General features: G+C 45.8%; 1 protein-coding gene and 1 long non-coding RNA gene across 3 annotated transcripts in view; both read right to left on the reverse strand.

The window, feature by feature from the left end:
• Positions 1–362: 362 nt before the first annotated feature.
• LOC149347571 (uncharacterized) lies at positions 363–14,507 on the reverse strand. 2 transcript variants are annotated; one of them, XM_089585617.1, is made up of 6 exons: positions 14,356–14,507; positions 10,232–10,358; positions 5,972–6,077; positions 3,872–3,973; positions 1,841–2,012; positions 363–392 (listed from the first exon to the last, which is right to left on the reverse strand). In XM_089585617.1, the coding sequence occupies exons 1-5, from the start codon at positions 14,378–14,380 to the stop codon at positions 2,007–2,009; spliced, it is 366 nt and encodes a 121-aa protein (XP_089441743.1). In that variant the 5' UTR covers positions 14,381–14,507; the 3' UTR covers positions 363–392; positions 1,841–2,006. The 2 variants fall into 2 exon arrangements, with proteins under 2 accessions (XP_089441743.1, XP_089441742.1); XM_089585616.1 differs by having other exon boundaries at positions 1,841–2,032.
• A 2,586-nt stretch (positions 14,508–17,093) lies between these two features.
• Positions 17,094–25,146, reverse strand: part of LOC149347572 (uncharacterized) — a 55,613-nt gene continuing 47,560 nt past the window's right edge. The window contains exons 8-9 of the long non-coding RNA XR_016292540.1: positions 18,365–18,539; positions 17,094–17,204 (exon numbers count right to left, since the gene is read on the reverse strand). This is a non-coding gene — a long non-coding RNA (uncharacterized LOC149347572). The remainder of the gene's footprint in view (positions 17,205–18,364; positions 18,540–25,146) is intronic.

The raw sequence follows: 25,146 nt of genomic DNA on the forward strand, positions 1-25,146 counted from the left end.
GTCGTAAATAACCATCCACGCTCTGGCCACCATGGCGCGGTCGCTGTGGGCGGCTTGAAAAGCTGTCCCACAGGATTGCAGAGAGTTTACGCTATTATTAAGACTGTGCCTAAAGAACTCGATCTTACTTTTCCTGCTTAAATCTTTGCTTTGACCGCATAGACATTCTATCCGGTGTATTGTCTTGGCAACACTCTGTTGGCACCAAAGATGGGCACCTCAGATGAACATGCTTCGCGTGCACAAAAACAGTCAGGTCATCAATATTCGACCAAATATTCGCTTTGCCGGGAAATACGAGAATGCAGCCGCATAGTTACCCATGAAGTTAAGAGCACGGCGAAGCAGGAACTGTCCTCTTCCTTTGTACCACATTGAAAGAACGGCCATTCCTGCAAAACAGAGATATCCGTGTCAAATCACAGAATAGCGCTGCTACACTCAAGAGATATCTTGACAGAGATATGGCTTCCCGTATTGATAACACGCAATGGTATTGGCACATTTACATTCTTACAATGCCACAAGAAGACAACAAGAGTTGGATCCACCAGATGCGCACACAATGGTAGGCATGTACCAAACAGCGCCAGGTCCTCACGACTGTTTCTATCTAAAGATTGGTTTCGTTTAATAGAGTTTAACGTCCCAAAGCAACTCAGGCTATAGGGGACACCGTAGTCAAAGGCTCCGGAAATTTCGACTGCCTGGGGTTTTTTAACGTGCACTGACATTAAAGAACACCAGGTGGTCGAAATTTCCGGAGCCATCAACGATATATCGTCCGGGAACCTAAAGGTGGCTCCATTATCGCGTGATCCCAGGCGCACATTATAGGGTGCACCTATTCTTGCGTGCACACGTGTGTACACCATCGCGTTTACCGCGAGCTAACAAAGCCCAGAGCACTATAGCTCTAAAAATTACACTGGAATGGGCATGTGGGCAAAGCAGCAACTTGGAATAATTTAATTATGCCTTGCTCTTCAGCTCTCACGATGTCTAATTTAACTAGCGTACGTAGGAAACGACAAAAACTGCGATACTTTACACACTTATGCATTCCCGATACCATAGAAAGAAGCTATGTTTTGAGTAGAAGCGGAAATGGAAGTTGTCAGTTTACTTCCCATTGAAGAATCCATACTTTCCTCGCAACCTTTGACGACTCGAAAGGTTTTCTTGCTACCTTTCTCACTTCAGGGCAATCCTAACGAGAACACGGAAGCCGCGGGAAAAAAAAGGGCTAACACTTGTGGAATGGAGACTCTAGGCCCATCGGTGCAGCGGTCAAGCGACGCGCAACTGCCCCGCGATGGCAGGTGCTGCCACAGCGGGTCTTGAGCGACCCAGGCTGCCCTTCCTGAGCAGCCTGTCGTGACCAATGATTAACCGGGTCGAACAAATTTGAACAAAAAGTTTGAATATTAGATAACTGTCAAGTACTGTTATGGAAATATTGGAGGTAATGGCCCTTGCTTCAGATGTGTAGCAGCAATGTTTTCTGTATTGCTAAAGACTGCCATAGAAAACCAAAGGAGAACGCTTTTGACGGTAGCAAAGTTTTAAGAGGCTGCAGTCTCTTGCGGAGCTGCCGCAGTGGACATTTTTTTCCACACTGACTGCAGCTATTCACCCTTCAGAGGCTTTTGCCGGACATGTTTCATACGGTACATTGTTGCGGATGGTGTCATATGCAATAAAGTAAGACATGTATGGCTTCACATTTGAAGTGAGCCTTAGAGCAAAGCCACGCATTTTGACACAAATGCACTGCCTTAATGCTCGTCTGATACGACAGCGATGAATCCTACGGGACAGCTACGTGCACTTTCCTCACCTGTGACAGCTGTCTGTACTCGCCCTCACAGTCACTGTTATGTGAAGGCGGGTCTGGCTGTCGGCGACCTTATTTGCACCCACGTCATGAATGCGCTTCAGAGTATATGCGCTGATGCGGTTCTTCGTCAAGACTTGTGCTCGGCTTGCAGGTGGTTCTATTGGCTTCACTTCTGTAAAATTAAATATAGAACTTTATGGAAAGAAAAGGGGTCATCAGGATATTGGAGTAAACAAGCAAGGGATAGAACTTATCGCAGATTGTCTATGGTGTCGTGAACAACTCATGCTCAGCCTTCCAACATACGATCCAGGTTGGTCTCCTTAGCGTTGTAACTTAGTTACCAATTACGGCACGCACAAGTTATACATTTTATGGTTGAAACAACTGAGTAGAACACACCACAAAGCCTGAATGAACTGCACTCCGAGTCGTTATATCATTGCACTCACGTTGCTCTGTTTGTAAAGGTAGAAGTTTATTCTAAAAAGTTGAGAGAATCCTGGCCTTCCAGGGTAGTGGTAGGAGGCTCGGTCTATTCTATTCACCATGAAGGTGAGTAGTTCTAGGGGTTGGAGACAATTATTCAGTATAATGCCGCTGCCATCTCTTCACCAACTCAACAAACAACGTTCACGTGTTCACGGCCATACTATCTCATAGGGAAAATCCGACTGAAGAGGCGGCTCTATTCTGAGCCGTCAAATTACACGTGACCAAAAACCAATTCTTGCAAACACTTTCCCTGAAACGAATTATTCCCCTCTTTTCTGATCCACGTTATGTAGAAGCTTTCACATCCTCGAGACGGCTTTTGCTACCAGTCATTCAAGGAATTGTGTTGGCGGATACTACGAGAAAGGTGGCCGACAGACTTTCTCTAGGTATATGGATTACAGGGGTTTAATGTCCGAAAGTGATTTAGGCTATGAAGGACATCATAGTGAAAGGCTTTGAAAACTTCGAGCAATTAGGCTTCTTTAACGTGCACTGACATCACACAGTAAGACCTCTAGAAACGGACTGTAGCTAAATATGCACAGAATCGGTGAGAGAATGCATCTGTATGGTCATGGCCCCACAATTGCGGTGAAGCAAAACGACGCACCCAGTTCTGATCTTTTCATGTATGAGACGTACAGCATGGCTACGAGCATTGTTGACAGAACTTTGCTATACGAACCACACGGGAGTGGTCTAAGGGAAGAAGCCCAAATAGGGCTGTTTTCACGTGTATGCGCTAAACAGCGATATCAAAGTTATCTGGAGCCCCGGTTCATACTTGATAATTGGTGCTTGTACTAGATAAGATTACAATTACTAAATAGTACTCAGCTCTCTATATAACTAACCGTTTCTGATAAGCTCTTTGTGCTATGTTAGCTCTTCTACCCTAACCCGTGAAGCGCACCAAGGTAAGTTGTCCTGTCCTGAGCTTTCCAATCGAAAAGGAATAATAATTCAGTGCTATGCGAGTCGTATTTGAAATAATTATTTGTTAATTTAGTTAATTGCATAATTATCTTATTAGTCTAATTAAACTTTCTACTTAGGCCAGATTAATAAATAAAACCGAGTAGGAAATTGGCCGAGCTCGGGAATCGAATCCCGGTCTCTGGAGTGCGAGACGAGCATGCTAACCACTCCGCCAGGTCAGCTCGATGGTTTGGAATGAAAAAGGCGCGTCTAGCGGACACTTGTCTTCGTTCACTCCCATTTTCTTCCCTTCCCGTTAAGGCGAGGTTTATGTGTCTACCAAGATATTCGAGACAGATCCATTTTCTTTCTTCAAAAACCAATTTACCGACGAGCAAGGCGTAGAACCGAACGGGCGATGGCGTTCTATAGACTCCCTGTCAGCGCTGCAAGACGCTGTCGCGTTCCACTCTTGGAGGCGAAGCTTAACATCTTAACCACAAATCAGTGACACAAGCAGGAACACCGCGCTTAAGGCTTTCGCCTCACCGCACTATAGGTGAACAAAGCACTCCCCTGAATTTTTTCTAAATACACACGTTACCAGAAGCTCACCTTTTGAAGAGTCATCCTGCAGAATGTGGCAGCAAGGTAGATCTGGTCCTGGCACTTGCTGCAAGTCCTTGCATTTGTTGCCGCGGAGTCAGAATCCGTCTCCTGCACAGTTGTGCGATAAAAGTGAATTATTTCTTCAGAAAGAAAGGCTCAAAGGTAGTCGACAAACGCAGCTGAAGAGAATCACAGTTGACAAAGTAAGACAGTTTATTGGGGTTTAACGTCCCAAAGTGACACAGGCTATGAAGGGCTCAAAGATAAGAAGAGGGCGTATACTCAGTCAATGATTATAGAGACGAAATGGGAGCGTGCGGGGGATGTTGTTTACGATACAAGGCGGAAAGGTGAATGTCAGCACTGATTCTATGCACAGGGACCAGGGCTTGGGAGAGTAAAAGGCTTGGAAAGGTGGCGGTTGGAACGGATTATAGGCGCATATATATAACAAAGCATTAGGAACCGCTTGAACACTGCCATTAATGGAGACGATGAGGAGTGTGCAAAATGCCGGAATGCCCGTACTTCCATAAGGGTGGCCCGAAGTTGAATGCGGGTTTAACATCCCAAGGTGACTCAGGCAACAAGGGACGCGATAGTGAAGGACTCCAGAAATTTCGATGCAGACCAGCAATGTTCTCATGACCAAAGAGGCCAAGGAATAGGAAGAAACAATTCCTTTTCGCGCAAATATGACGCATACTTTGGTAATATATTCCACTTTTCCATGTATAAGCCAATCGTAAAATTTTACTTCAACGCAGATTTTTGCTTAAGAACTGATGACGATGATAATGGTTTGTTTTAACGGCGCACGGGAGTGTGAAGTCTGTTTGAGACTAGTCAAGTGCGTAGAAACCTGTCCCATGACACGTATCTGAAGAAATGTATGAGGCATTGTCATTACTGTACAAAGACTCAGCAGTTAAACAGGCATTGTAAAAAAATTCTCTCATAGGCAGGTATGGCACTAGGCTTCTGCCTGTGAGAAATGGCGATGAAATACTACGTGACAGAATTAAAGTGCCTTCCAAGTACGGCGCGCAACGATCTAGAAGGTTCCTAGAAATACTGGCAAGTGTGCTACTCCTTAACAGAGCATACTTAAAAATGATACATTACAAACAATATAAATAAAGTGAAGTTACCGAAACGTCAATCAGAACGGCTTCCAAGAATAGAAACCTTAAAGTTCAAGCTACATTTCTTTGCGTTGTAAAGTTATCATGCACGAGATGGAGCTCATATTTTTTCGCCACCTTTTTTTCTGTGATGCCGATATAGAACTAAAAAGTTCTCTAGAAATACTGTAAAATCCCCCGCCCCGCGCTGTCGACTAAGGATCATCAAGAACTAAGAACTGAACCAACAAGAAAAAACTGTTTTGATGGCGCAGGGCACTGTGATGTCTATTTGACTAGTCAAGTGTGTAGAGACCTGCTTCATGACTTGTAACTGAAGAAGAAATGGAAAGGGGTTGTTAATATTGCACAAAGACTCAGCAGTTAAGCATCTGGCAATCTCAGGGTATCAGTAGCTTGAAGTGGTGACTTCAGGTATATACTAGAAGCGAATGCAACTGCCCTTTATACGCTGAAACGGTATCTATGAAGTATGACCACCCCAAGTAAAGCAGTGTCAAAGTAAAGCAATGCTCATTCAGAGTAGCGTCCCACTGCACACCAAGTGACAGCGTCCATTCCTGGTTGAAGCTTTTTTTTCAAGGGTTCTCGAAGCTTCTCTGGCCTTATGCATTTTGAGTTAGACATCCGTCTCTATAATTTGCTGTGCCGAGAGGCGCTGTTGATAATTGAGACGGACGCACAACTTGCTCACATGCTTCATGGCTCGAGCCGGAAGCATGTAAGTTCACTCTTGCGTCCAGCAAGCGTGATGGGAAGAAGACTTGTTTCCAAGCTGGAAAGAAAGTTGATACCACATTTTTTAAATCCTTAGTTCCTGAAAAAGCTCAATGCTGTGGGGCTTTGTTACTGGCACTCTATTTAATAACTGTTGAAATTACACACTCTTGGGAATTATCCAACGTTTTCACCTGTGCAGTACTACAAGGTTGATCCCAACCGCTCACCCACAATCACTCACAGGGCGCTGGTGGTGGAGCCTGAACTGCCAGGACGTGGTCGTGGCGTCGACTCCAGAGACGCAGCGAGTACTCCAGGTCAAATTCTCGCTTCCACCTCTGACACGGCTGCGAATGGAGAATCCTATGTGAGCACAGTACACTGCACTGTGAGAAAAACTAGGTTTCAAGAAGCAGCCTAACTAATTAATGTCTGCGCAATACCAGAAAATTTATCCGCCACTGCAGAATGCCACAAAAATGAAATAAAACAAACTGTGGCGCTCAACTTCACGAAACAGGATATGAACGAAGGCGGACGACTCTGTTGTATGCTCCGTATTTAGATAACCTGGTGATGTCCTTTAGTGGGATCCTTCAACATTCGCTTACATGGAAGAGCAAACGGCTGCCATATCCAGCATTCGAAGCAGCGATGTGTTGGGGGATCAGGAGTTTAATGCCAAAGCTACAGATTCCCTGCGGCGGATACACAAATTAAATCTGGGGCATTGGCTCTGGAGCAATGGCAATGGAGAAAAGAATGGGCACTGTTTTTTGTGGGGAGAACCAAAAACGAGTGAGGCAATGTTGAATGTTTGCTGCTACCTGCCCTTGTCTTTCGGATGTTTTGCGAGGACGTGGAAGCTGTCTGAACATCGTCAACATTGACTGAATACATAATGCACCGTGGGATAATTTTACTAATAGAATTCATTTTAACAACAAAGAAGGTCGTATAAGATACACCTTTGAGGCGCTTCATTTTCCCGAATGAAAATTCTCGAGAGGGTTGAACCAAAGTGTGCATGGAATGAACGATTTGACAGGAAGTCTTTTAGGCAGTTCAACATGCTGCCGCGAATGCCAGTTCCGCCAAGTCCTGAAAAATTCCGAACCTCCTGGTTGTTTGCGTACAAAAGCTTCACGGACAGTCTACGGACAGTCATGGACATACTAGGTGGTCTGCTGTTTGAACATGCCTTTTTGGAACCGCAATGATAGACATCGAGGAGCTCACAGACGTCTAGCACGAAGGTTAATCTAATATTCACGACACTGAAAAGATTTCACAAAGCAGCTGGTGAGGGCCAAGGGCCTGTAACTGCGAGGTGAAGTTGGTGGTTTCTTAGGTTTTTAAAATGGAATGATGATGGATTTCTCCCATGCTGCGGGCAGTTTACCTGATAACCAAACGTTATTAAAAAAAGTACTTCAACGGCAGGTTGAGAAAGGTGGAATAGTATCTGTTAATGTATTTCGTCAGGGCTGGGAAAAATCCGTTTACAACTGGACAACACTGTGGATTTCTTGAACTGCAATAAGATTATTTTACTGTTCATTTGTATAGCCACTTGTAGGGAGTCTGTTTCTTGGCACTGTTTTCGTATTTTAGAAATCATTTTTTACAGATTGATGAGCTGGAATGCCGAAAAATATTCACCTACAAAGTCTTGCCGTTCTTCGATGTTTGTCTCTATACCAGGGGCTGTTTCAAGGAGAAGTGTGAATGGGTAGTATTTACCATAGAGCTTTCGCACCTTATCCCACATTACATCTGATGTTGTTCAGGTATTTATAGATGTCGCGTAACCTTGCCATGAAGTCTTCTCGGCGCTATGCCGGATATATCGGGATTCCACTCTTGTGTTTCTAAAGTTTATAAGATTTTCTTGGTAGGGTACCTGCGATATTCCCCATGGCTTGTATTGTTTGTTTTTTGCTACTTTATATTTTTTGTGTATCAGGTGTTGCGTTTCACCGCTCCAGAAGACTGAGGTATAGCCAGGCGGGCAGAGGAAATAATCCAGTTTGCGAAAATTTTATTAAGTTCATCTAGATCTATTTTTCTAGTCTGCAATTTTCTTGAAACAGTGCCCAGTCCATCAAATGCAGCTTCCAACGTCGTGGTTTTGTTGGAATGATATCCGGATAAAATGCTAGGTTGATAAGAACGGATAGATGATCACTGCTATATGGGTTGTCCAAGATATCCAACTGAAAATCAGTAAAAACGGAATGTGATGTAAGAGACAATTCTATCCAGCTCCTTTTTCCTGACCTTGGAGACCAGTATGTGTGTTTGTCTGTTTTAGGCATATATTATTGCACAGAATAAAATTTTCTAAAATACGGCCTCTAGTGTCTGTTCGCTTCCCCACAAATTGGACTGAACATTAAAATCCCCGACTAACAGATATGGCGCTGGTAATTGTTATAAAAGTTTTTCTAAGTGATGGAGTGTTACTGTCAGGTGTGGCTGAAGATGTACGGAACGTATTATAATTGTTTTAAAATGTACAATAGTGACTGCTTGAAATGTAGTCTGATGTCTGACTTCAGGAATGGCTACACTACTTTGGACGATTATGGCGGTACCTCCAGGGAGCCTATTTGCTTGCTGCCGGCTGTGCCGAAAGATTTTAGATTTATTCAAAATATGTTCTGATCCTATGTTTTTCTCCTGGAGACACAAAACAACCGGGAAATATAAATCCAGAATAGCTTTTTCGTCACGGTAAATTTTTAACGTCTCTACAGTTATAGTGAATTAGGAACGACATATCTGATGCCTTTCGGGGATGTATTTAAAGACCTATGGTCCCGGTTTTGTGGGGGCCTGTTACTAGTATTTTCCCTCCCTTTCTTTTTCCAAGGAAGTTGCGCCACCACTTCTGCGGAGGCGAGCTACAGCTTGTATTCATCGCCTCGCAGGAAGCACTGGATTTCCGCGGGGAACCCGAAGCGAGCCTTTCTTTTGAGATGGCAGGGCAGCCTTGGCTGCACCTGTCAGTGATGTGGATCGCTATGCCTGGGCAGGTGCCTGAATTGGAGTGCTGGATTTCCACTGCCACTAACTTTGGTTGTCCCAGAGGCCGCTGTCAGGTGTACCGCTGGGCTGACAATTGGGCCGACACCGCAGTGCCGCTGGGTGGGGACGGGGGAGGCACACATGAACGATGGTGTACTGTTTGCTGAACTTTTTTCGTGCGTCATGGTAGGATATATTTTCATGCACTTTGAGATTGATTATTTGCGTTTCTTTTTGAAGACTTAGGATTCGCGAGTAGGCTGCATGCGGACCTTTGCAGCTCGTGCATTTTGTTACAGTTGCGTGGCAGCTGTCTGTGTTAGTTTCGGCCCATTTGGCACATGTCTCTTTGCCTCTCCACGCCTTGATGCGGTGTCCATACTTTTGGCCTTTTGGCAGTTGAAACATCTTCTAGGATTAGGGATGTATGGGTGCACTGGGCGCGTGATGAATGCAACCTGGACACACTCGGGCAAGCGAGTGCAGCCGAATGCTAGAAAGATGTGAGGTGTTTTCATTTCTTCTCCTTTACACCTGATAGTGATGCCTCAAAGAGATTTTATGCCTTGGTCTCGCAAATTCTCGAGGAGCTCGTTGTCATCCTCTGCCATTAGCAGCCGCTCAGAAATTACTCCCTGAACGCTGTTCAGGTTTCTATAATGTGTTGCTGTAATGTCAAAGTCAGCAAGTTTCTGCTCTGTGAGCAATCCGCTTCTTGGACTTCACCTGCACAAGCAGATCTCGGGAGGAGAGTTTTTTGGCTTCCTATTCTTCGCCTATGTTGGTCTCTAGCCAGTTTTGTGTCTAGAACACTGTACTGTGCGGACACTGGAGCATTTTGCTCAAAAAGCGGGCACCTATCAGGAACTGGGGGAAATTCTCAGGAGATTTCGGAGTTGAAACTGATTCCTTCGGTGCAGTACTATTTCCGGTCCCAATCGTTTTTTTTTTTGAGGGGAGGAAATTGAGAATCCATGCGGCATGTATGGATTGAGGGTTCCTATTTGGTCACTTGTGCTTCTCCCCAATAAACACAATGTCCCGGAGCCCCGCACCTGGTAAATAGATGGAGAATCCGTCGAACGGGGCTTGACCGAGTCCCTGACCACCACCGTTCATGGTTTCTATCTACCCTTACCCTTTTGAGCTGTCGCCATGCTGCGTATTACAGCTTCGGTATGGGGCTAAGGGTCCATGGCGGCGCCAAGCACGATCACCTTGAAACTCAAGGTTCCCTTGCGGGGGACGAGCTATTACCCTTCTCTAAATTCCTTATTCCTAATAAATGCTTTTAACTACAAAGTCGGAAGTGTCGTTTATGCCCAACGCTGCGTACAACTGAATTCGACGATGAAAACTTAAGCATGCTTCTGAATGCGACCCAGGAAGAGCTTTCTGTTTTATCAAACATTCTGGAATATCAAAGTAGAAAGAACACCACTAGAACTAACTTTATCGCCAGATTTCTCACCCTGATGTAGTGTAGCGAAGGCTGCAGTCAGGCTCGGATTCGAGTCCGCACGCGATGCGGATGTTCCACACTACTCGGTCGGGTTCGCTGACGGCACCAGGACTGGCGGCAGCCACTTCCTCCGAGGCTGCGTACAAAGAATCCAGAGCCAGCGTGTGTCATTGCACAGAAGGAATTTTAGAAATTTCGGATTTAGCAGGAAAAAAGTATTGGAGGTTAGCATATGCTGTGATTCACCGAAAAAAATTTGCAGAACGCAAATGCACGTCCGCTTACACTAAAGAAATAACTACGGTTATGATTTTGGTTTTGTAGGGATTTATGTCCCAAAAAGACGCAGGCTGTGAGGGACACCGCAGTGAACGGCTCTGAAAACTTTGACCACCTGGAAACCATGACACCTAAGCGTGCACTGATATTGCACAGTACACCGTGCGACCACCGCGGTGTGTATCAAACCCGTGTCTTTCGGTTGAGTAGACGAGTGCCATAATCACTGAGCCATTGCGCCGGCTGACTACGTTTATGAATGAACAGATCTGCGCATGCGCACAAATAACGACTGCATGCTTATCACAATTATTTGTCGCCTGCAAAACCAGTTCGGCCGTAAAAACTTTCATGGTTTATGATTTATGGGGTTTGACGTCCCAAAGCGACTAAGGCTATGAGAGACGTCGTAGTGGAGGGCTCCGGAAATTTCGCCCAGCTGGGGTTCTTTAACAAAAGATTTCTGTGTGTTTCACTGTAACCCTGTAAAATGCTGCTCCGGCTTCAATGTGAATCGTCTCTTTGTTATACGGCATTAGCTCCCTCTCCGTTCGAATGGCAGGGGCGGTTTCATCCCTCCCCCCCTGCCATCCGCAAAAATGCCGCCATCTGCACCAACACTGAAATCAGAAAAGATCGGACCGATTAAATTCCGGGCTCTGGCAAGAAAGTGTGTGTGTGTGTGTGTTTGTGTGTGTGTGTGGGGGGGGTATTGGTGTGGGTGGAGAGGGGGTGATTGATTTTATGGCGCATTAGCAGCTGATGCTATCATACGCCAGTACAGGGTTGGTAAGATCTCACTGTTGTGCTGAATGACTAGTTCTTAAAAGTTACAAATGTGCGATGAGATTTGAAGTCTACTATTGCGTTCTCTCCTAAGAGCAAGGTGGGGTGGAAAGGGACCTGCTTGTGGAGAAAATGTTTTTAAACACTTTTTCTTATTACTAGGTTCCCGCACTAAAAGAAAGGCTCATTGTGACCACTCCATCACATTCTCAAAGAGCATTTTCTTGTTTCCTATGTTGTGTTGGGTTTAATGGCGCACACGCGACTAAGGCTATCATGTGCCAAGCTCATCTGAGTATAAGGGTGCGTGTGAGATGCATATACGAGGTCTGTTAGAAAAGTATCCGACTTTATTTTTTTTACGAACACGATATGGATTTTAAACAAGCACGCTTGCACCAGCATACCTTCAACCTTCGTGCGCATGCACAAATTTTTTCACGCCTGCCGATAGCGCCAGTCACTGGCACGCAGCGTTTGAGTGAGGCAGTGCGCAGTGCTCTCGTCGGTTTTTCATTGCAAGGAAAATGGCGGAGCGACAGGAGCAGCGCTAATGCATCAAATTTTGCCAGAAACTAGGCGACAGCCAAGTGGAAACAATTCGGAATATTCAGACGGCTTTCGGTGACAATGCTATGAGCAGCACACAGATTAAGCAGTGATACAATTGGTTTAAAGACGGCCGCACATCGGTGCAGAGAGAGCCACGCTCTGGTCGGCCATCAACATGCCTAAATGACCAGGTCATTGCCAAAGTGAACGCTATGGTGACGCGGGACCGTCGTGTGACTATCCGAGAAATTGTGGAAGAGGTGGACATCGCCAATTTTTCTGCACATTCCATTATCACCGAAAATTTGGCCATAGAGAAAGATGCGGCGAAATTCGCGCTGAAGCTGCGCATGGTGGAGCAAAAGCAGCTTCGTGTTGAAGTCTCACAGAATATGCTGCATTCCACAAACAGTGACCCCGACTTCATCAGCACCATAATCGCTGGTGACGAGTCTTGTGTGTCACAATGGCAGCATTCTACGTCACCAAGACCAAAGAAGGCCCGCCAAGTGCGCAGCAATGTCAGAGTGATGCTGACTGATTTCTTTGACTCCCTCTGTGTGGCACACCACGCGTACGCACCCCACAAAGTAAACATTGACCAAAAGAATACTACAGGGATGCCCTCCGTCGCCTGCGTGGCGCTGTGCGGCGCAAGAGGCCGAAGTTGAGGTCAACAGGAAATTGGCGCATCCATCACGACAATGCTCCTGCACATTCCTCGCACTAAATTCACACTTTTTTCGCGAAAAACCAGACTGCTGTAGTTCAGCAGACTCCTTACTCTCCTGATATGGCCTCCTGTGACTTATGGATGTTTCCCAAAACCAAGAGGCCATTGAAAGGAGCGCGATTTCAGACAAGAGAGGACATTATGGCTGCAACGACAGCTGAGCTAAACTCCATTCCGAAAGGGGCCTTTTCTTAATACTTCCAATAATGACAGCACCACTGGGAGAAGCGTGTGGAGTCCCAAGGAGACTACTTTGAAGGTGATTAGGTTTCCAACGCTCCTGTTATGCCAGTTTTTTCTTCGGTAAAAGGTCGGATACTTTGCTAACAGACCTCGTATGTCAATGCCAAGGCGCCACAGGAACACTTCAGTAAAGCATTCTTGGTGTTGATACGACATCCATTCGCCATGAATCGGCTTTACAAGGTGTAGTTTGTTGTCTTCTCAACATCCCAAGTGGAGTGGCATTTCTTTTTTTTTGCTAGTTTAATCTTGGCATTGTGTCAAGCAGTCTCTGTGCCGAATGTTTACTTCCGCTGGTGTGCTTTGACGTGCTCGCGCCGCACAAGCGTCGGCTCTTTCGTTACCGGCTACGCGGATTTGCTCGGACCCGAGCTAATTTTCTTATATTTTTTCTCCATATATTTCGGCTGCTGCTGTACTGTGCATTATATCGCCTATTAGCAGTTGTACTGTGTTTCTTGAGTGTAGCGCTGTTAGATTTCTTGGCGAGTCTGTGTAGTTTATCCTCTTCTTAATGTCCTATCTCAAATTTTCCCGATTGCGCAGCAGACAGCGTAGCATTCGGCTGTAAAGATTAATGAGCTCTACGGTAATCGTATTGCTGTCTCCCAGTTGTCTTCTACAACTGAGCTTCAGACATAAAGGGCTGTTTTTGATCTGTCTAAAATTCTCATACTGTTGTCTAAGTGTTTTGTATGATGCGTTTCTGTGGGGATCGTTTGTTTGAAAGCGTGCCACAGAATATCGCACACTGCGTGGAGGTTGCACCATGGAGAAAGTGGCTTCAGCTTGAGCGTAGTACCTGGTAGTGTTTCCAGTAACTCCACTTCAAAGCATTTATGCTTAAATAGCTTAAGTAATGGCATCACTGCTTGTGGTTGAATACTGAATATTGTACCGGGCACGCACTGGGTGACTGTGGTGTAGCAGAGGCGATCCGGAAGTGATCTGTTTCTAAGGACGTACGCGCATGTCACCATAGTTCTATATTCAAGGGGAGGCGGCTAATAATGCGTGACGTTCTGCACGTGCCTGTTGCAATACACAATACCAAGTTGTGCAACGGGTATAGCTGTTTTACGTAAGACGGCCTTGCTGATCCACGTAGTGCAGACCCGTAACCCCACTGAAACGGTCCGTATGAGCCGCTTGTATGGAATTATGGGAATATGAAGTCCATAACATAAGGAGTATACGGAAATCCATATATTATCTGGACGAAATCCATAAGCCTTTCAAATAATTTCCACGCAATTTTCATATAATGCGCATGACCTTATATGGAGTCTGAAAGTTTGCATAAGTGCTTCTATATAGTCCATACCGTGTCCATATGCTCCATACTGACTGCATAAAATTTTTTATAGAAACGTATAGAATTATGGAACTTGCCGTGTGGAAACTTTCAGTAGTGAATCTAAAGTCGAGTGTTCTAGCTAACAGTAAATATGGAAAATACAAGTCCTATCAGAGCCCCAGTGTTCTCGAGGCGTAGGGTACTGTTAGCGACATGCAATGCTCTGGTCGAAACTTCCCTCACCTGAGATCGCCGGTACCCGCCTCATCACGCAAGGAGGAGGCGGGTCTGGCTGTCGGCGAAGCGACTTGCACCCACGTGACGAAGGGACTTCAGATTAGTCAGCCGGCTGTATTTCTTCGCCCGACATCGACAGTGGTCTCGCCACTGCTTCTTGCAGCTTTAAAAGAAAGAAGATACTTCAATCACTAACTTCGGAAAATAAAAGCTGGAAGATTGAAAAGTGATAACATATGGCAGTAAAATGTCAGCCTCACTATCAACAGCAGACAGCACGCGCTTTTTAATTGGGAGGCATGATACTGATCCTCTTTCCCACATGGGATTAGTGACTGATAACTGCGCAGCAGAAAAGTTGCAGATGAACTAAGGCAGAGGCCACGGCAGTTCCTCCATGTTTAAGCTGGAACAGATCCAGCTTTATTGGACATCACTTTAAACTGCGAGGCAACTGTGTCAAATTGAGAGATACTGTTAAAAACATATTGGTCGGAATGGTCTCATGTCAGATCAGTTAAACTAGTTCCTACGGTAATATTAACTAATGATTCTTACCTAGGTGCAAAAAAATGGGTCAATAACAAATTAATGCATGGCTATTTTGCCTAATGAGCAAAGAATGTAATATTAAAATCAGTTTCTTTTCAGCACTTCGAATACCAACATTCATGGTGTATTTTAATAGTATGAATCGATAAATTTTGCATATATATAATTTTTATATTGAGCCGTTACTGAAGAATTGTGTTCTATTTATTGCAAACACTGAGTGTTCAGCTTTCCACACAAAGCAAAATGGTTGGTTTATGGTTTACGGGTTTTAACGTCCCAAAGCGACCTAGGCTGAGGGACGCCGTAGTGAAGGGCGCCGGAAATTTCGACCACCTGGGGTTATATAATATGAACTGACATCAAAACAAAATATCATTGTCTCTATTAGAGATGCAGAGATCGACATAAGACAGCCAGGTAACAATTTTAAGCTGTTAAATATCGCTTCCTGCGGAAATTTAGTCCAGACGATGATCTAAGTTAATATTATGTTTAAAATACAGGTTTCCAGAAGGAAATAATGGCAATACTTTGAAAATAATACTGCAATTGAAAAATGTAATTCAGGTTTTGGTCCAGAAGACCTGTGTCCCCTTTGCGACCGCCACAGAAAACCGATGCGGTGAGTTTTGGAGAATAATTAGCAGACAACCAAAAGAGTATATATATTGATTGTGACTGTGCAATCGATGTGCAACGAGTGATACAAGTCCACAACAGTGACAGGGTTTAAGCCAACTCAGTATCCAGTGCTCACTAGTGCAATGGGTCGATGTTGATATTTCACTGACGTGCCGACCCTTCCTTCAAGATAGCTGGTGCTTGATGAGCTTAATGCGTGACTTCACAGCCTTTCTAAGCAATATAATGGGTTACGGCTATGCATCTTGCGCATATAAGGAACATGCTTGTACGCGCCCGAGACAGTATTAAAGAGGCGTGATTGCCTCCACACCGTCCTCTTTAATGGCAGATGGCACAGGAGTGCAGTTTTGATTCCCTCCGCCACTCATCGCAGATCTCACAAACTTTCTCGCGGATGGCATTTTGTTTTAAGACAGAATTGATTAACTATTACAGTGAAAGCTGTTAATGGAAGGCCATCTTCTAGCGATCATGCGTAGCCACCTGGGCCGGTTTAACAAGGCGGGCTCATGGACATAGCTCGTGACTCGGGCACGCAGCTCGGACCTGGCTCAAGTAAGTGGAAACACGGGCACTCGCATGGGAGTCAGCGTGCGAGCGCCTGCTGACGAGCGGACGCAGCCAATGCGAGGTGAGGAGTAGCCTATAGGAGGTATACGCACTCAAGCCACAGTGCTCGCCATTTTGGCGTCCATACAGAACAGTGTATGGCTATGGCGCATGTCTAAACTGGCAACCGTATCGTCACGTGAACATTTCATGTACTCCCATTTCATGTACTCCAGTTTCATAATCAGGAGCGGAACGCTGTCAAAGCTAGCGTGCTTTCTGCGCTGCCTGTAACTGCAACCAAAAAGCAGTGGCTTGGTTGTAGTTGGCTGGTTGTAACTCCGCCGCCAACCGCGATGAATGTAACTGAAGGAGGAACTGGCGCTAGCATCTGTACTAAAGAAGAGGATCTAACCGCAAAAAAATCTGAAAGAAGATTCTCTCTATCACTTTTGAATTCCTGACCCGCGCGGAATTGTTCATTCTCAACTTAACATTCATATGTCCCTACAAGGTCTCACACCATACTCTGCACAGTGTGCAAGCGGTTAAGGAATGCGCCAGTGCTGTGCGATGGCACCGTCCTGCCCCTGTTGGGTCTCGTGCTGCCCAAGTTGCTCTTCCCTAAGAACTTCGTTACTTTAACAATAAACTGCCTCCTGCAGTTTGCCTACAATCCGGTGCATAGGTTGTGATGGCCCCACAAGGTCACTGACCTACCCAGGTTGCATGTTCCCAATCGAGGTCGCCCACCTAGGTTGATTCTCTGGGGCTGGCTGCTGGGGTCACGCTACGCCACCCTGTACTTATCACGCACTACGCCGACAACGCGGACACCGGATTTTCTGTGTAATGTGGCCTTGAGCACTATCGCGTGCAATAAAAAGGCTGTGTTTGAAGGTTAGCGCTATGGAAAGGGTGTCATATTCCCCCTTTCTGAGGCACAAAACTGTTCTTTCGGCATCCAGACAAACTGTAGCTAAGTATTCCATACCAGTAATTTGTAGTGCGAAGAGTGCTGCAGGGGTTGATGGGTTGGGCGCGATGTCCCCCCGCGATGCAGCATCGAAGATGGCGCCGTCATTTGTCCGCTGTCACCTTGTTGTCTGCGCAGGCAAAAGCAGAGCAATATTGTAAACGACGGCACACAGAGAAATGTTAACGAAGTATGGTACGCAAAGAAAAAAGAACAAGACTTATTCTTATGACGGAAGGGAAGGAAACAAAATTTTGGTTTGGTTTATTGGGGTTTAATGTCCCAAAGCAACTCAGGCTATGAGGGACGCCGTAGTGAAGGGCTCCGGAAATTTCGACTACCTGGGATTCTTTAACGAGCATTGACATCGCACAGTACACGGGCCTCTAGAATTTCGCCTCAATCGAAATTCGGCCGCCGCGGCCGGGATCGAACCCGTGTCTTTCGGGTCAGCAGCCGAGTGCCGTAACCACTGAGCCACCGTTGATAGAACGTGTTGCAGCCAGCAGTCGAAGCAATTTTGTCAAGAAACAGCCCATATTTTTTCCGAGGACGCGATGCATGGCGCTATGGACTGATAACCATTGCAGAAATTACCATCAGTTCCTAGTGCCAGTCCAATGATTGCATCAAAAACTGGTGTATAATTTTTTTGAGACGCGTCGTTTTATTTCCCGTGTGTCCCAAGCACATCAAGGCCAAGATAGCCGAAGGTTACTCAATCAGCGCAGGTAATTGGCCCAATATTGGGAACATATTGACAAAGGCTGGTTCAACAAAGGACAAGAGTGAAACCATCTATTTAAAATACTGGGCCCATTACCAGTGTGCTGCATGGACTCTTGCAGCCATTTTAATTACTGGAATCCTAATTCCGGAGTGAGAGGATGTGGAGAGTCCATGCGTGCTCTCCTCGATATGATGCATAAGGAGCTGAATACAGTGAATGCGGCATGCCTCCGTGGAAAATAAAACATCGGGCGTGTATTGTGTTTCTAAAAGATAAACAAGAGCATTCGCCGAAGGAGCCTGCGGATACGCCAGCAAACTTTGTTATTCTGATCTAAGGCGTACCCACATCATCTTCAATGTGACGCAAGCATGATGCAAGCAGAGTTTGAGTGGAAGGCCGGGAACAATTTACAGTTTTATTCTATACTGTTACGAGCAATCAACACGTCTTTCGCTGCGAAAATAACCTCCATAAGGCGAAAAAAATTAATTTTACTAGCAAGAAAATTTGGATCGAGCTGTCCTGAGTGTCCTTTCAAGAGAGATACAGATGCTCACTATTGACTCTATTGTTGGCTCTGTGGAATTTCTCGCAAGGACAAGCGGCTCGCCTACTGCCGCAAGGTGCCTCCATGGGAGACCATCGCTGTCGCAAGTCGGCCGGGCATTGGTTGTCTGGTCCTCAGTCAGCTGTCTCCATGACAGCGAAGAAACGACGTTGGTCTCTCATATCCTGCGAGAGGACCACAAATCATGGAAAGTTCATACCCATAAATTGTGGATAAAAGCATTTTCGAGCTGAAAACCTTTGATGAACTCATTTTTTTTCATATACTGTAGGATTTTATTACATCAATCAATATATCCACAGATCACCCGCCAGCAGACTTGCACTTCTTTTTTTCTATTAAGGTTTTTGCTATCGTCAAAAGCGTTTGCCATTGTTTTTTTATGACGGTATTAACTGTTCGGTGCGATCTATGTTAATTGATTGAAAGAAAGGTTTGCTACAGTTGTCGGCGCGGTGCCGACAACTACGATGTCGACAGCTTTTCGACCGAACGAGCTGTATGCACTGTCGTTTAAAAATGACATTGATTACACCAACCCAATTACGCATAATCATGACATACTCCTCGCAAAGGTAAGGATGCTGCTTATTCTGGTAGTTAAAATTGCCAATCGACTCATTTAAAGGCTGCTCGGTGACGTTTCGCCTTATTCATCTGATGTCTGTTAAAAAACAACTGGGGTCAGAAAAATCGAAATCCGGCGGCCACCTTTCAAGCTCTAAGATTGGCAGTAATAATGGGAGTTCCTGTGCTGTGCGACAAGCGAAATTTGACCTTTCATTTTGCTTTTTACCCGATTCAGCAAGTGCGCAAGAATTGAGAGTCCTGATGCTGCTTTACGCATTCGCCAGCTAGGCAGGCTGCGCTGGGTGTGTGGAGTGTTTCAGTTCCAAATATAAAGTCAGAACCAACCAGCTGAACAGTTTTCTAGAACATGAAGCACAAGCCACGAGTTAAAGAGAACAGCGCGAAGAGATGAGTTCGCACAGATCAAAAATGGTCTATTGGTGTCGCCAAAGCGACTCAGGGTATGAGGGACGCCGTAGTAAAGGCTCCGGAAGTTTTGACCACCTTATACCTAACTGCCTTAAAGTTAACTCTTCTTACGGCAGTGCAAGAAGTTTAGGTACTCTTCTTATGGCAGTGCAAGTAAGGGTAAGAGCAAAAATTACGAGGAACTTTAGCGGCTAAAATGTTGAAAGGCGAAAGGCGCGATTGTTCACTTCACATTCTTTTGGTGCATTAATTAACTGCCAATTAATGATGCTTAATCTTTGCCTTTAGGAGTGGAACGTGACAGCGTGTTGTAGCGCTGCCAGGGAGTCCACGGAACACCACCACCCGTTCGGCGGGAGGCGTTGACCTTTGAACGCAACGCTTTTTGAGGAAAGGAAATGGCGCTGTAACTCTCAGTCATCTCGTTGGACACCTTAACCGCACCGTACAGGAAGTGAGGAAGTGGCAGTGAAAGAAAGAAGAGAAAGAGGGGCCGTAATGAAGAAAATGAAAATTGTATGCGAAGAAAGGAAATTACGCAGTAACTGTCTGACCAGTCGAAAATTGTATTTGAGGAAAGGAAATTGCGCAGTGTCTCAAATATTTCGGTGGACATCCGTCAAAATTCGCGCGCAGTGACGTCACGACCTCTTCGACCAATCTGAAACGCGGACAAATTTGATAACACGTCTTTGTCACGACAGTATGAGCCATTAAAGTCTTTAGCCTTAAAAATACTCTCGAAGAAGCAGCGTGACCTTACCCCAAAAAGGTGTCAACTCAGCGACAAATGAGTTAGTCCCCAAAAAGATTAAGATCACACTATTTTTTTTGCGATGTGCTCCTCAAGGCGCTCACATTCCCTCCTCCTCCGCTTTCCTCCTCAATCTCTCTTGGGTACTGCCGTAGCCGGAGAGAGCCAGCGGCACCGGATCTAAGCTCCATAGTTGCCCTCGATGGCCAGCAGGGGGAAGACTCCGGTCTCGGCGGGGGATGATGATGAAAACTTTATTTATAACAAGGGAGTTTTGGACACGTCGGTCCTTGGGCCCCCGCACGGCCCCACTGCACTCAAACGTTCATGTCCCGGAGGCATGTTGGGTCCCACTCTCCCATTCGGCTTCACTGAGCGCCATGCGGCGGCGGGCCGTTTCGAAGAGGCAACTGCAGCTGCGGCGTGGAATTCAGGAAATCTGGCATTCTAGCAAGGCAGGATGGTACCAGAGATTGTTTAAAAAGGGAATCGGGGTTAACCCTTAAAAAAGTTTTAGACAGTCTGCAGTGTGTCGACAGACGACAGACAGGCAATACAAATCCCATAGACCTTCTATAGACAACCTATAGAATTATGGCCATTGACATTTAGTAGACTTTTTGTCTATAGACAGTCTATAGACTATGAATAGACATAAAACAATGTCTATATGTCAATAGAGTCAATAAGAAGTCTATAGCCTGTATTTAGACCATTCTTATAAAGGAGTTACTCTTAAATACATCATCTTTCGCAGCTAATCTGCCGAGAAAGTCGGCGCCTTGAGAACAGTCGGTGCACTTGTGTGGTGGTTCTCTTCTGTCCCATTCCTTTTGCGCTGTGTTTCGTCATAGTAGCAAAAATGTCTTGCAGCATGAGTAGCATATTCCTGTGCAATCACGTGACCCGGACATACTATTTTTCAATTATTTTCCAACAATCAGGATCACTTATTTCGAGCTGCAGTTGCATATTCGCCAATGACAGCTTCTCGTTCACCTGGAAATCAAATGCGAGAAGCCGCCTTTCATGGCTGATAAATTCAGTAATAAAAAAGAAGCAAAGTTAAGCTGTGCTTTATTACGCGATTACCTACACAGCTCGTTCGGTCGAAAAGCCGACGGAGTAGTCAGCACCGCATGTCGAAAATTATCGGGAAGCTGCGTAAAAAAATCTCATGCCAACCATTTTCCGCAGAATGTTCCGGATGATGTTATACGATTCAGCGTTTCACGGTGCATAAACTTTGCAAGTTAGAGCCTAGCTCACGCCAGGGATTTAAACCGGTGACCTATATTCGTGGGCCTCGTAAAAAAAGTATCGTGGCAATTAGGGGTTCTAGTTATTGATGATTGATTGTTGTGTAATAGATGACGAGGTGATCATCATGTGTATTTTTTCTTAAGGACGCCTAGGCGGGGCATTGCATAGCGGCATTACATGAAATCATGGTAATTAAATTGATTAATTAAGGAAATTAAAAAAATGGAAAAAAGTGATTCAAATGTGTCAAAATGCTCAGAATAAAAAGCCAATGCTTGATTATGCTAATTAAGAAAAGTTAGAGTGCATAATTGATCAATTAACTAAATGAAACAACTGAAAAAATGAAAAATGCGTTCAGAGGTGTCAAACTGCTCAGAATAGAAAGCCTAACCCATTACGCTATCACGTCATACTGTTAACGTGATGCTTAAGTGTCGTCTCCAATTTTTTCCTCCATCCCCAGTAGAAATTGTTCTGGAAAGCAAACATTTCGCATGCCTTATCACGCATACTCAGAGTTTACTTTTGGTGTAGCAGTCTCGCTTGAACTCCGATTTACATTTTTTTCTACGTGCACTGCCACGGGCAAAGCGAAATAGCCGGTCCCCTTTTCTAATATGTACAGAACACCTGGGAGCACAACAGTCCTCAGAGCTTGATCTCGGACTGCTGCGTCACACACACAACACGTTGTTTGTGGGAGTTTTACGTTCTAAAGCGGCTCAGGCTATGAGGGACGCCGTAGTGAAGGGCGCCAGAAATTTCGACCACCTGGGGTTCTTTACCGTGCACTGATATCGCACAGTACAGCTCGCTTAAAGCAAAGGGGCATGACCGATGAAGGGATTGCCTGTTTCCTCCTTGTTTTTGCATGTGTTGATTATTTTCCCGCTGCCTTCTCCCGACTAGAGGTGCCTCGGTACACATCGCACCTTCTGCACCACTATCACAAGTCGCATGTTTTGTCCTCCAGACCAGAAGCACTTGCGCCGAAGTCGCAGGCCAGGAAAGCTGACAGGCGAGTGTTAAATTCTGCTGAGCCGCATCAAAACTTGCCGAGCGCCTCTTCACAACCTTTCCCAGTAAGACAGCCGTCTTATTTAGGCACTCTTGTGGGCTAGCGAGCATGTGAAGATCTTGTTGTTGCCTTTTGTTCAGTTTATATTTGTCTTATCTTAACGCCACGAAGAACTGCTCCCCTCTCAACTTCTTCGCGCGGGCTGACCAGCGCGGGATGTTTACCGACGCCTTGAAGCGGATAGCCCTCCAAGAGCTCTCCTTTGCCCTTTAAGGGCAGCCCCCTAAGGGTTGCCTAAGCGGGGAAGGGGGAAGGAAGAGGGCTTGCCCCTCTTTGCATTGCTTTCACCTACCACTATGAATATTCTGGCGTCAAACCCTAACTCATATGCATCTGTGAGCAAAGAAGTTGGGGCTGCGTGATGCCCATGGAAGTCTGCTTTTTTCCCCTAGTAATGGATTATATTCCTTCCTTTTCGTATTGCCTGTGGTTTCGTATAGAAACCACAGCCAACACTACAGCCAACTGTACGAAAACGTAAAAAACCTACTATACGACAGCAGCGGTTTCGTATAGAAAACACAGGTGTCGTGTAGTTCGTTTCGTACAGTTTCGTATGTGGTTTAAGGTCTCGTATAAGGTTTTGTATTGCGGTTTCGTACAGAAACCACAACTGAGAGGAAAAAAGCTCTTTTCATTGCCGTCAGGAAGCCATCTCCGCAAAATTCGTCACGCGTATTTCGGAGCAACCATGTCCTATAGATTACTTTTTGCCTGTTTTGATGACAGCAGCTAGAATGAGTCCTTGTCGGTTATGTTCACTATTACGCGTCTTTCTGCGCGCTTTCCCTATTGAAAAATCCGGTATAGCGGCAAACCGGATATTACCGGAACATATCGGTTTCATACCGGTCCGGTATGACTCTCATACCGGCGAGACCCGTCCGGTTTGATGGCTATACCGGTTCATACCGGTCCGGTATCGATCCCAAACCGGACAGACCGTTCCGGTACGGAGCTCATACCGGGCAGTCCATTCCCGGTTCGAAGCTCAAATCAGACAGACCAGTCCGGTACGGAGCTCAAACCGGACAGACTAGTCCGGTACGGAGCTCAAACCGGACATACCAGCCTGTATTCAGAGCGATATGTGCTGCGGTTTTGGTGCTTGGTCTGCAGATTGACTGCTGTACGCCAGCAGATATTTTTAGGGGAAGGGGGGTGGGGGGGCAGCGTGCGCATAAGTGCGATAATCAACACACACACGGTCTTGTTGAAAGGGCTAGGAAAAGAAAAGGGCTAAGCGTGAACTTCGCAGTGGCAAAACATGCAGTTTGTGCATGAAAGGCGGGGGCTGCATGAAGGTGATTTGCGGGCAACCGCCATAGGCACCCTGCAATGCAGTTTGACCGAACAGGTCGCGCCCTCAGGCGGCCCACGCAAGAAGCTCGAAGGCGCTCGCACGCTCGGGCTTTGCATTGCTGAAGTTGCTTAGCGTGGGATTTCTGGGCTTTTTTCTTTCGCGTCCGAAGTAGGTGCGGTTATTTCTGCAGTTGAGGACTCGACGGCACCATCGGAACCGTGCAACCACACCCCTGCCAAAGATGTCAAGTGGGCGCAGGTATTGCTCTGTCAAAGACTGCCACAGTCGCGAAAAAAGAACGCCGGGCGTCAAGCTGTACAGCTTTCCGTCGAAGTCTTGGAAGAAAACAAGAAGGCAGAAATGGATTACCGCCGTGCGACGAGTCGCGGAAGTGTATTCCTATTTGTAAACGGTAATTTCCGCACGTTACGAAAGTAGCCAAAGACGTGGTTCATTTTTCAGCTGGCTCAATAGGGTAACAGTTTTGTCAGGGTACGGATAGTTTGCACGAGGCGGCATATCGTCCTGTTGAAATAAAGTGTACCATGACCTTTGGCATGAGTTCGCGACCCACTCTTCTTCGTCTTTTGTGGCGCTTAATTGTTTTCTGAGGATGACGACGTAACTACTCGTAGACATGTTCACCGCAACTACTACGAAAGAAGCCGTCCTCCTTTTTGGACGGCATTTATTTTGTCTGGACACAACATGCTCTTCGCGGTGGTGCGTGGTTCATGCCGGCGGACAAAAACTGCAGAGAATGTTTGCTACATTCGAATCGGAGCGAAAGCTCGGATTTGTGCTACGTAGAAGACGACGATGAGCGGGCAGTGCCGCGAGACGGAGTGCTCGCGCTAGGTCAGCTGCGGACGTGCAAGAGAATATTTTTCTCGGGTCAGAATCACCGAATTGGTGCCAAGTAGAAGGCGGTGAGCGGGCAGTGTCGCGGGACGGAACACTCGCTCAAGGCCAGCTGCTAACCGACAACACGACAAGGGACGATTTTGCTCGGGGTCGGTACCCATCGAATTGGTGCTTACGCAATAAAAAACGCCCAGTGCCCGACGCTGTCAGGCGCCTTTAATGTCCGCTGTCGCTGTTCACTCATGCGAATTATCCAGAACTATTTATTGTGTTAGTGCGTAATCTGCTGTCCATTCTTAAAACTGAAATATAGTTCCCGCACTTAGGCAGGGGAGAAAACGGTCTGTGTGAAGTGTATGAAGTTAGTATGATACCTACATAAATAATTTGTATACGTAGCGCATTTTCTTGTTTTAGTAATGACCCTTTCGTTGGTTGACTTAGCTACATATGTTGCAGCAGATTGATGGTAATTACTCGTGTTTTACTCGTTTAAGTTTTGGGAAA

The sequence above is a fragment of the Amblyomma mixtum genome, chromosome 4 (assembly GCF_055824585.1).
Source record: "Amblyomma mixtum isolate Tamu chromosome 4, ASM5582458v1, whole genome shotgun sequence".
NCBI classification, from domain to species: domain Eukaryota; kingdom Metazoa; phylum Arthropoda; class Arachnida; order Ixodida; family Ixodidae; genus Amblyomma; species Amblyomma mixtum.

What these genes read in the sequence shown, in the direction of transcription:
- LOC149347571 (XM_089585616.1), bottom strand. Translation starts at nt 14,380, where the DNA reads ATGAGGCGGGTACCGGCGATCTCAG. An exon ending in GCGGGTACCGGCGATCTCAG is followed by an intron (nt 10,359 to 14,355) that starts GTGAGGGAAGTT and finishes CTTTGTACGCAG; the next exon opens with CCTCGGAGGAAGTGGCTGCC. An exon ending in CTTCGCTACACTACATCAGG is followed by an intron (nt 6,078 to 10,231) that starts GTGAGAAATCTG and finishes CTCCATTCGCAG; the next exon opens with CCGTGTCAGAGGTGGAAGCG.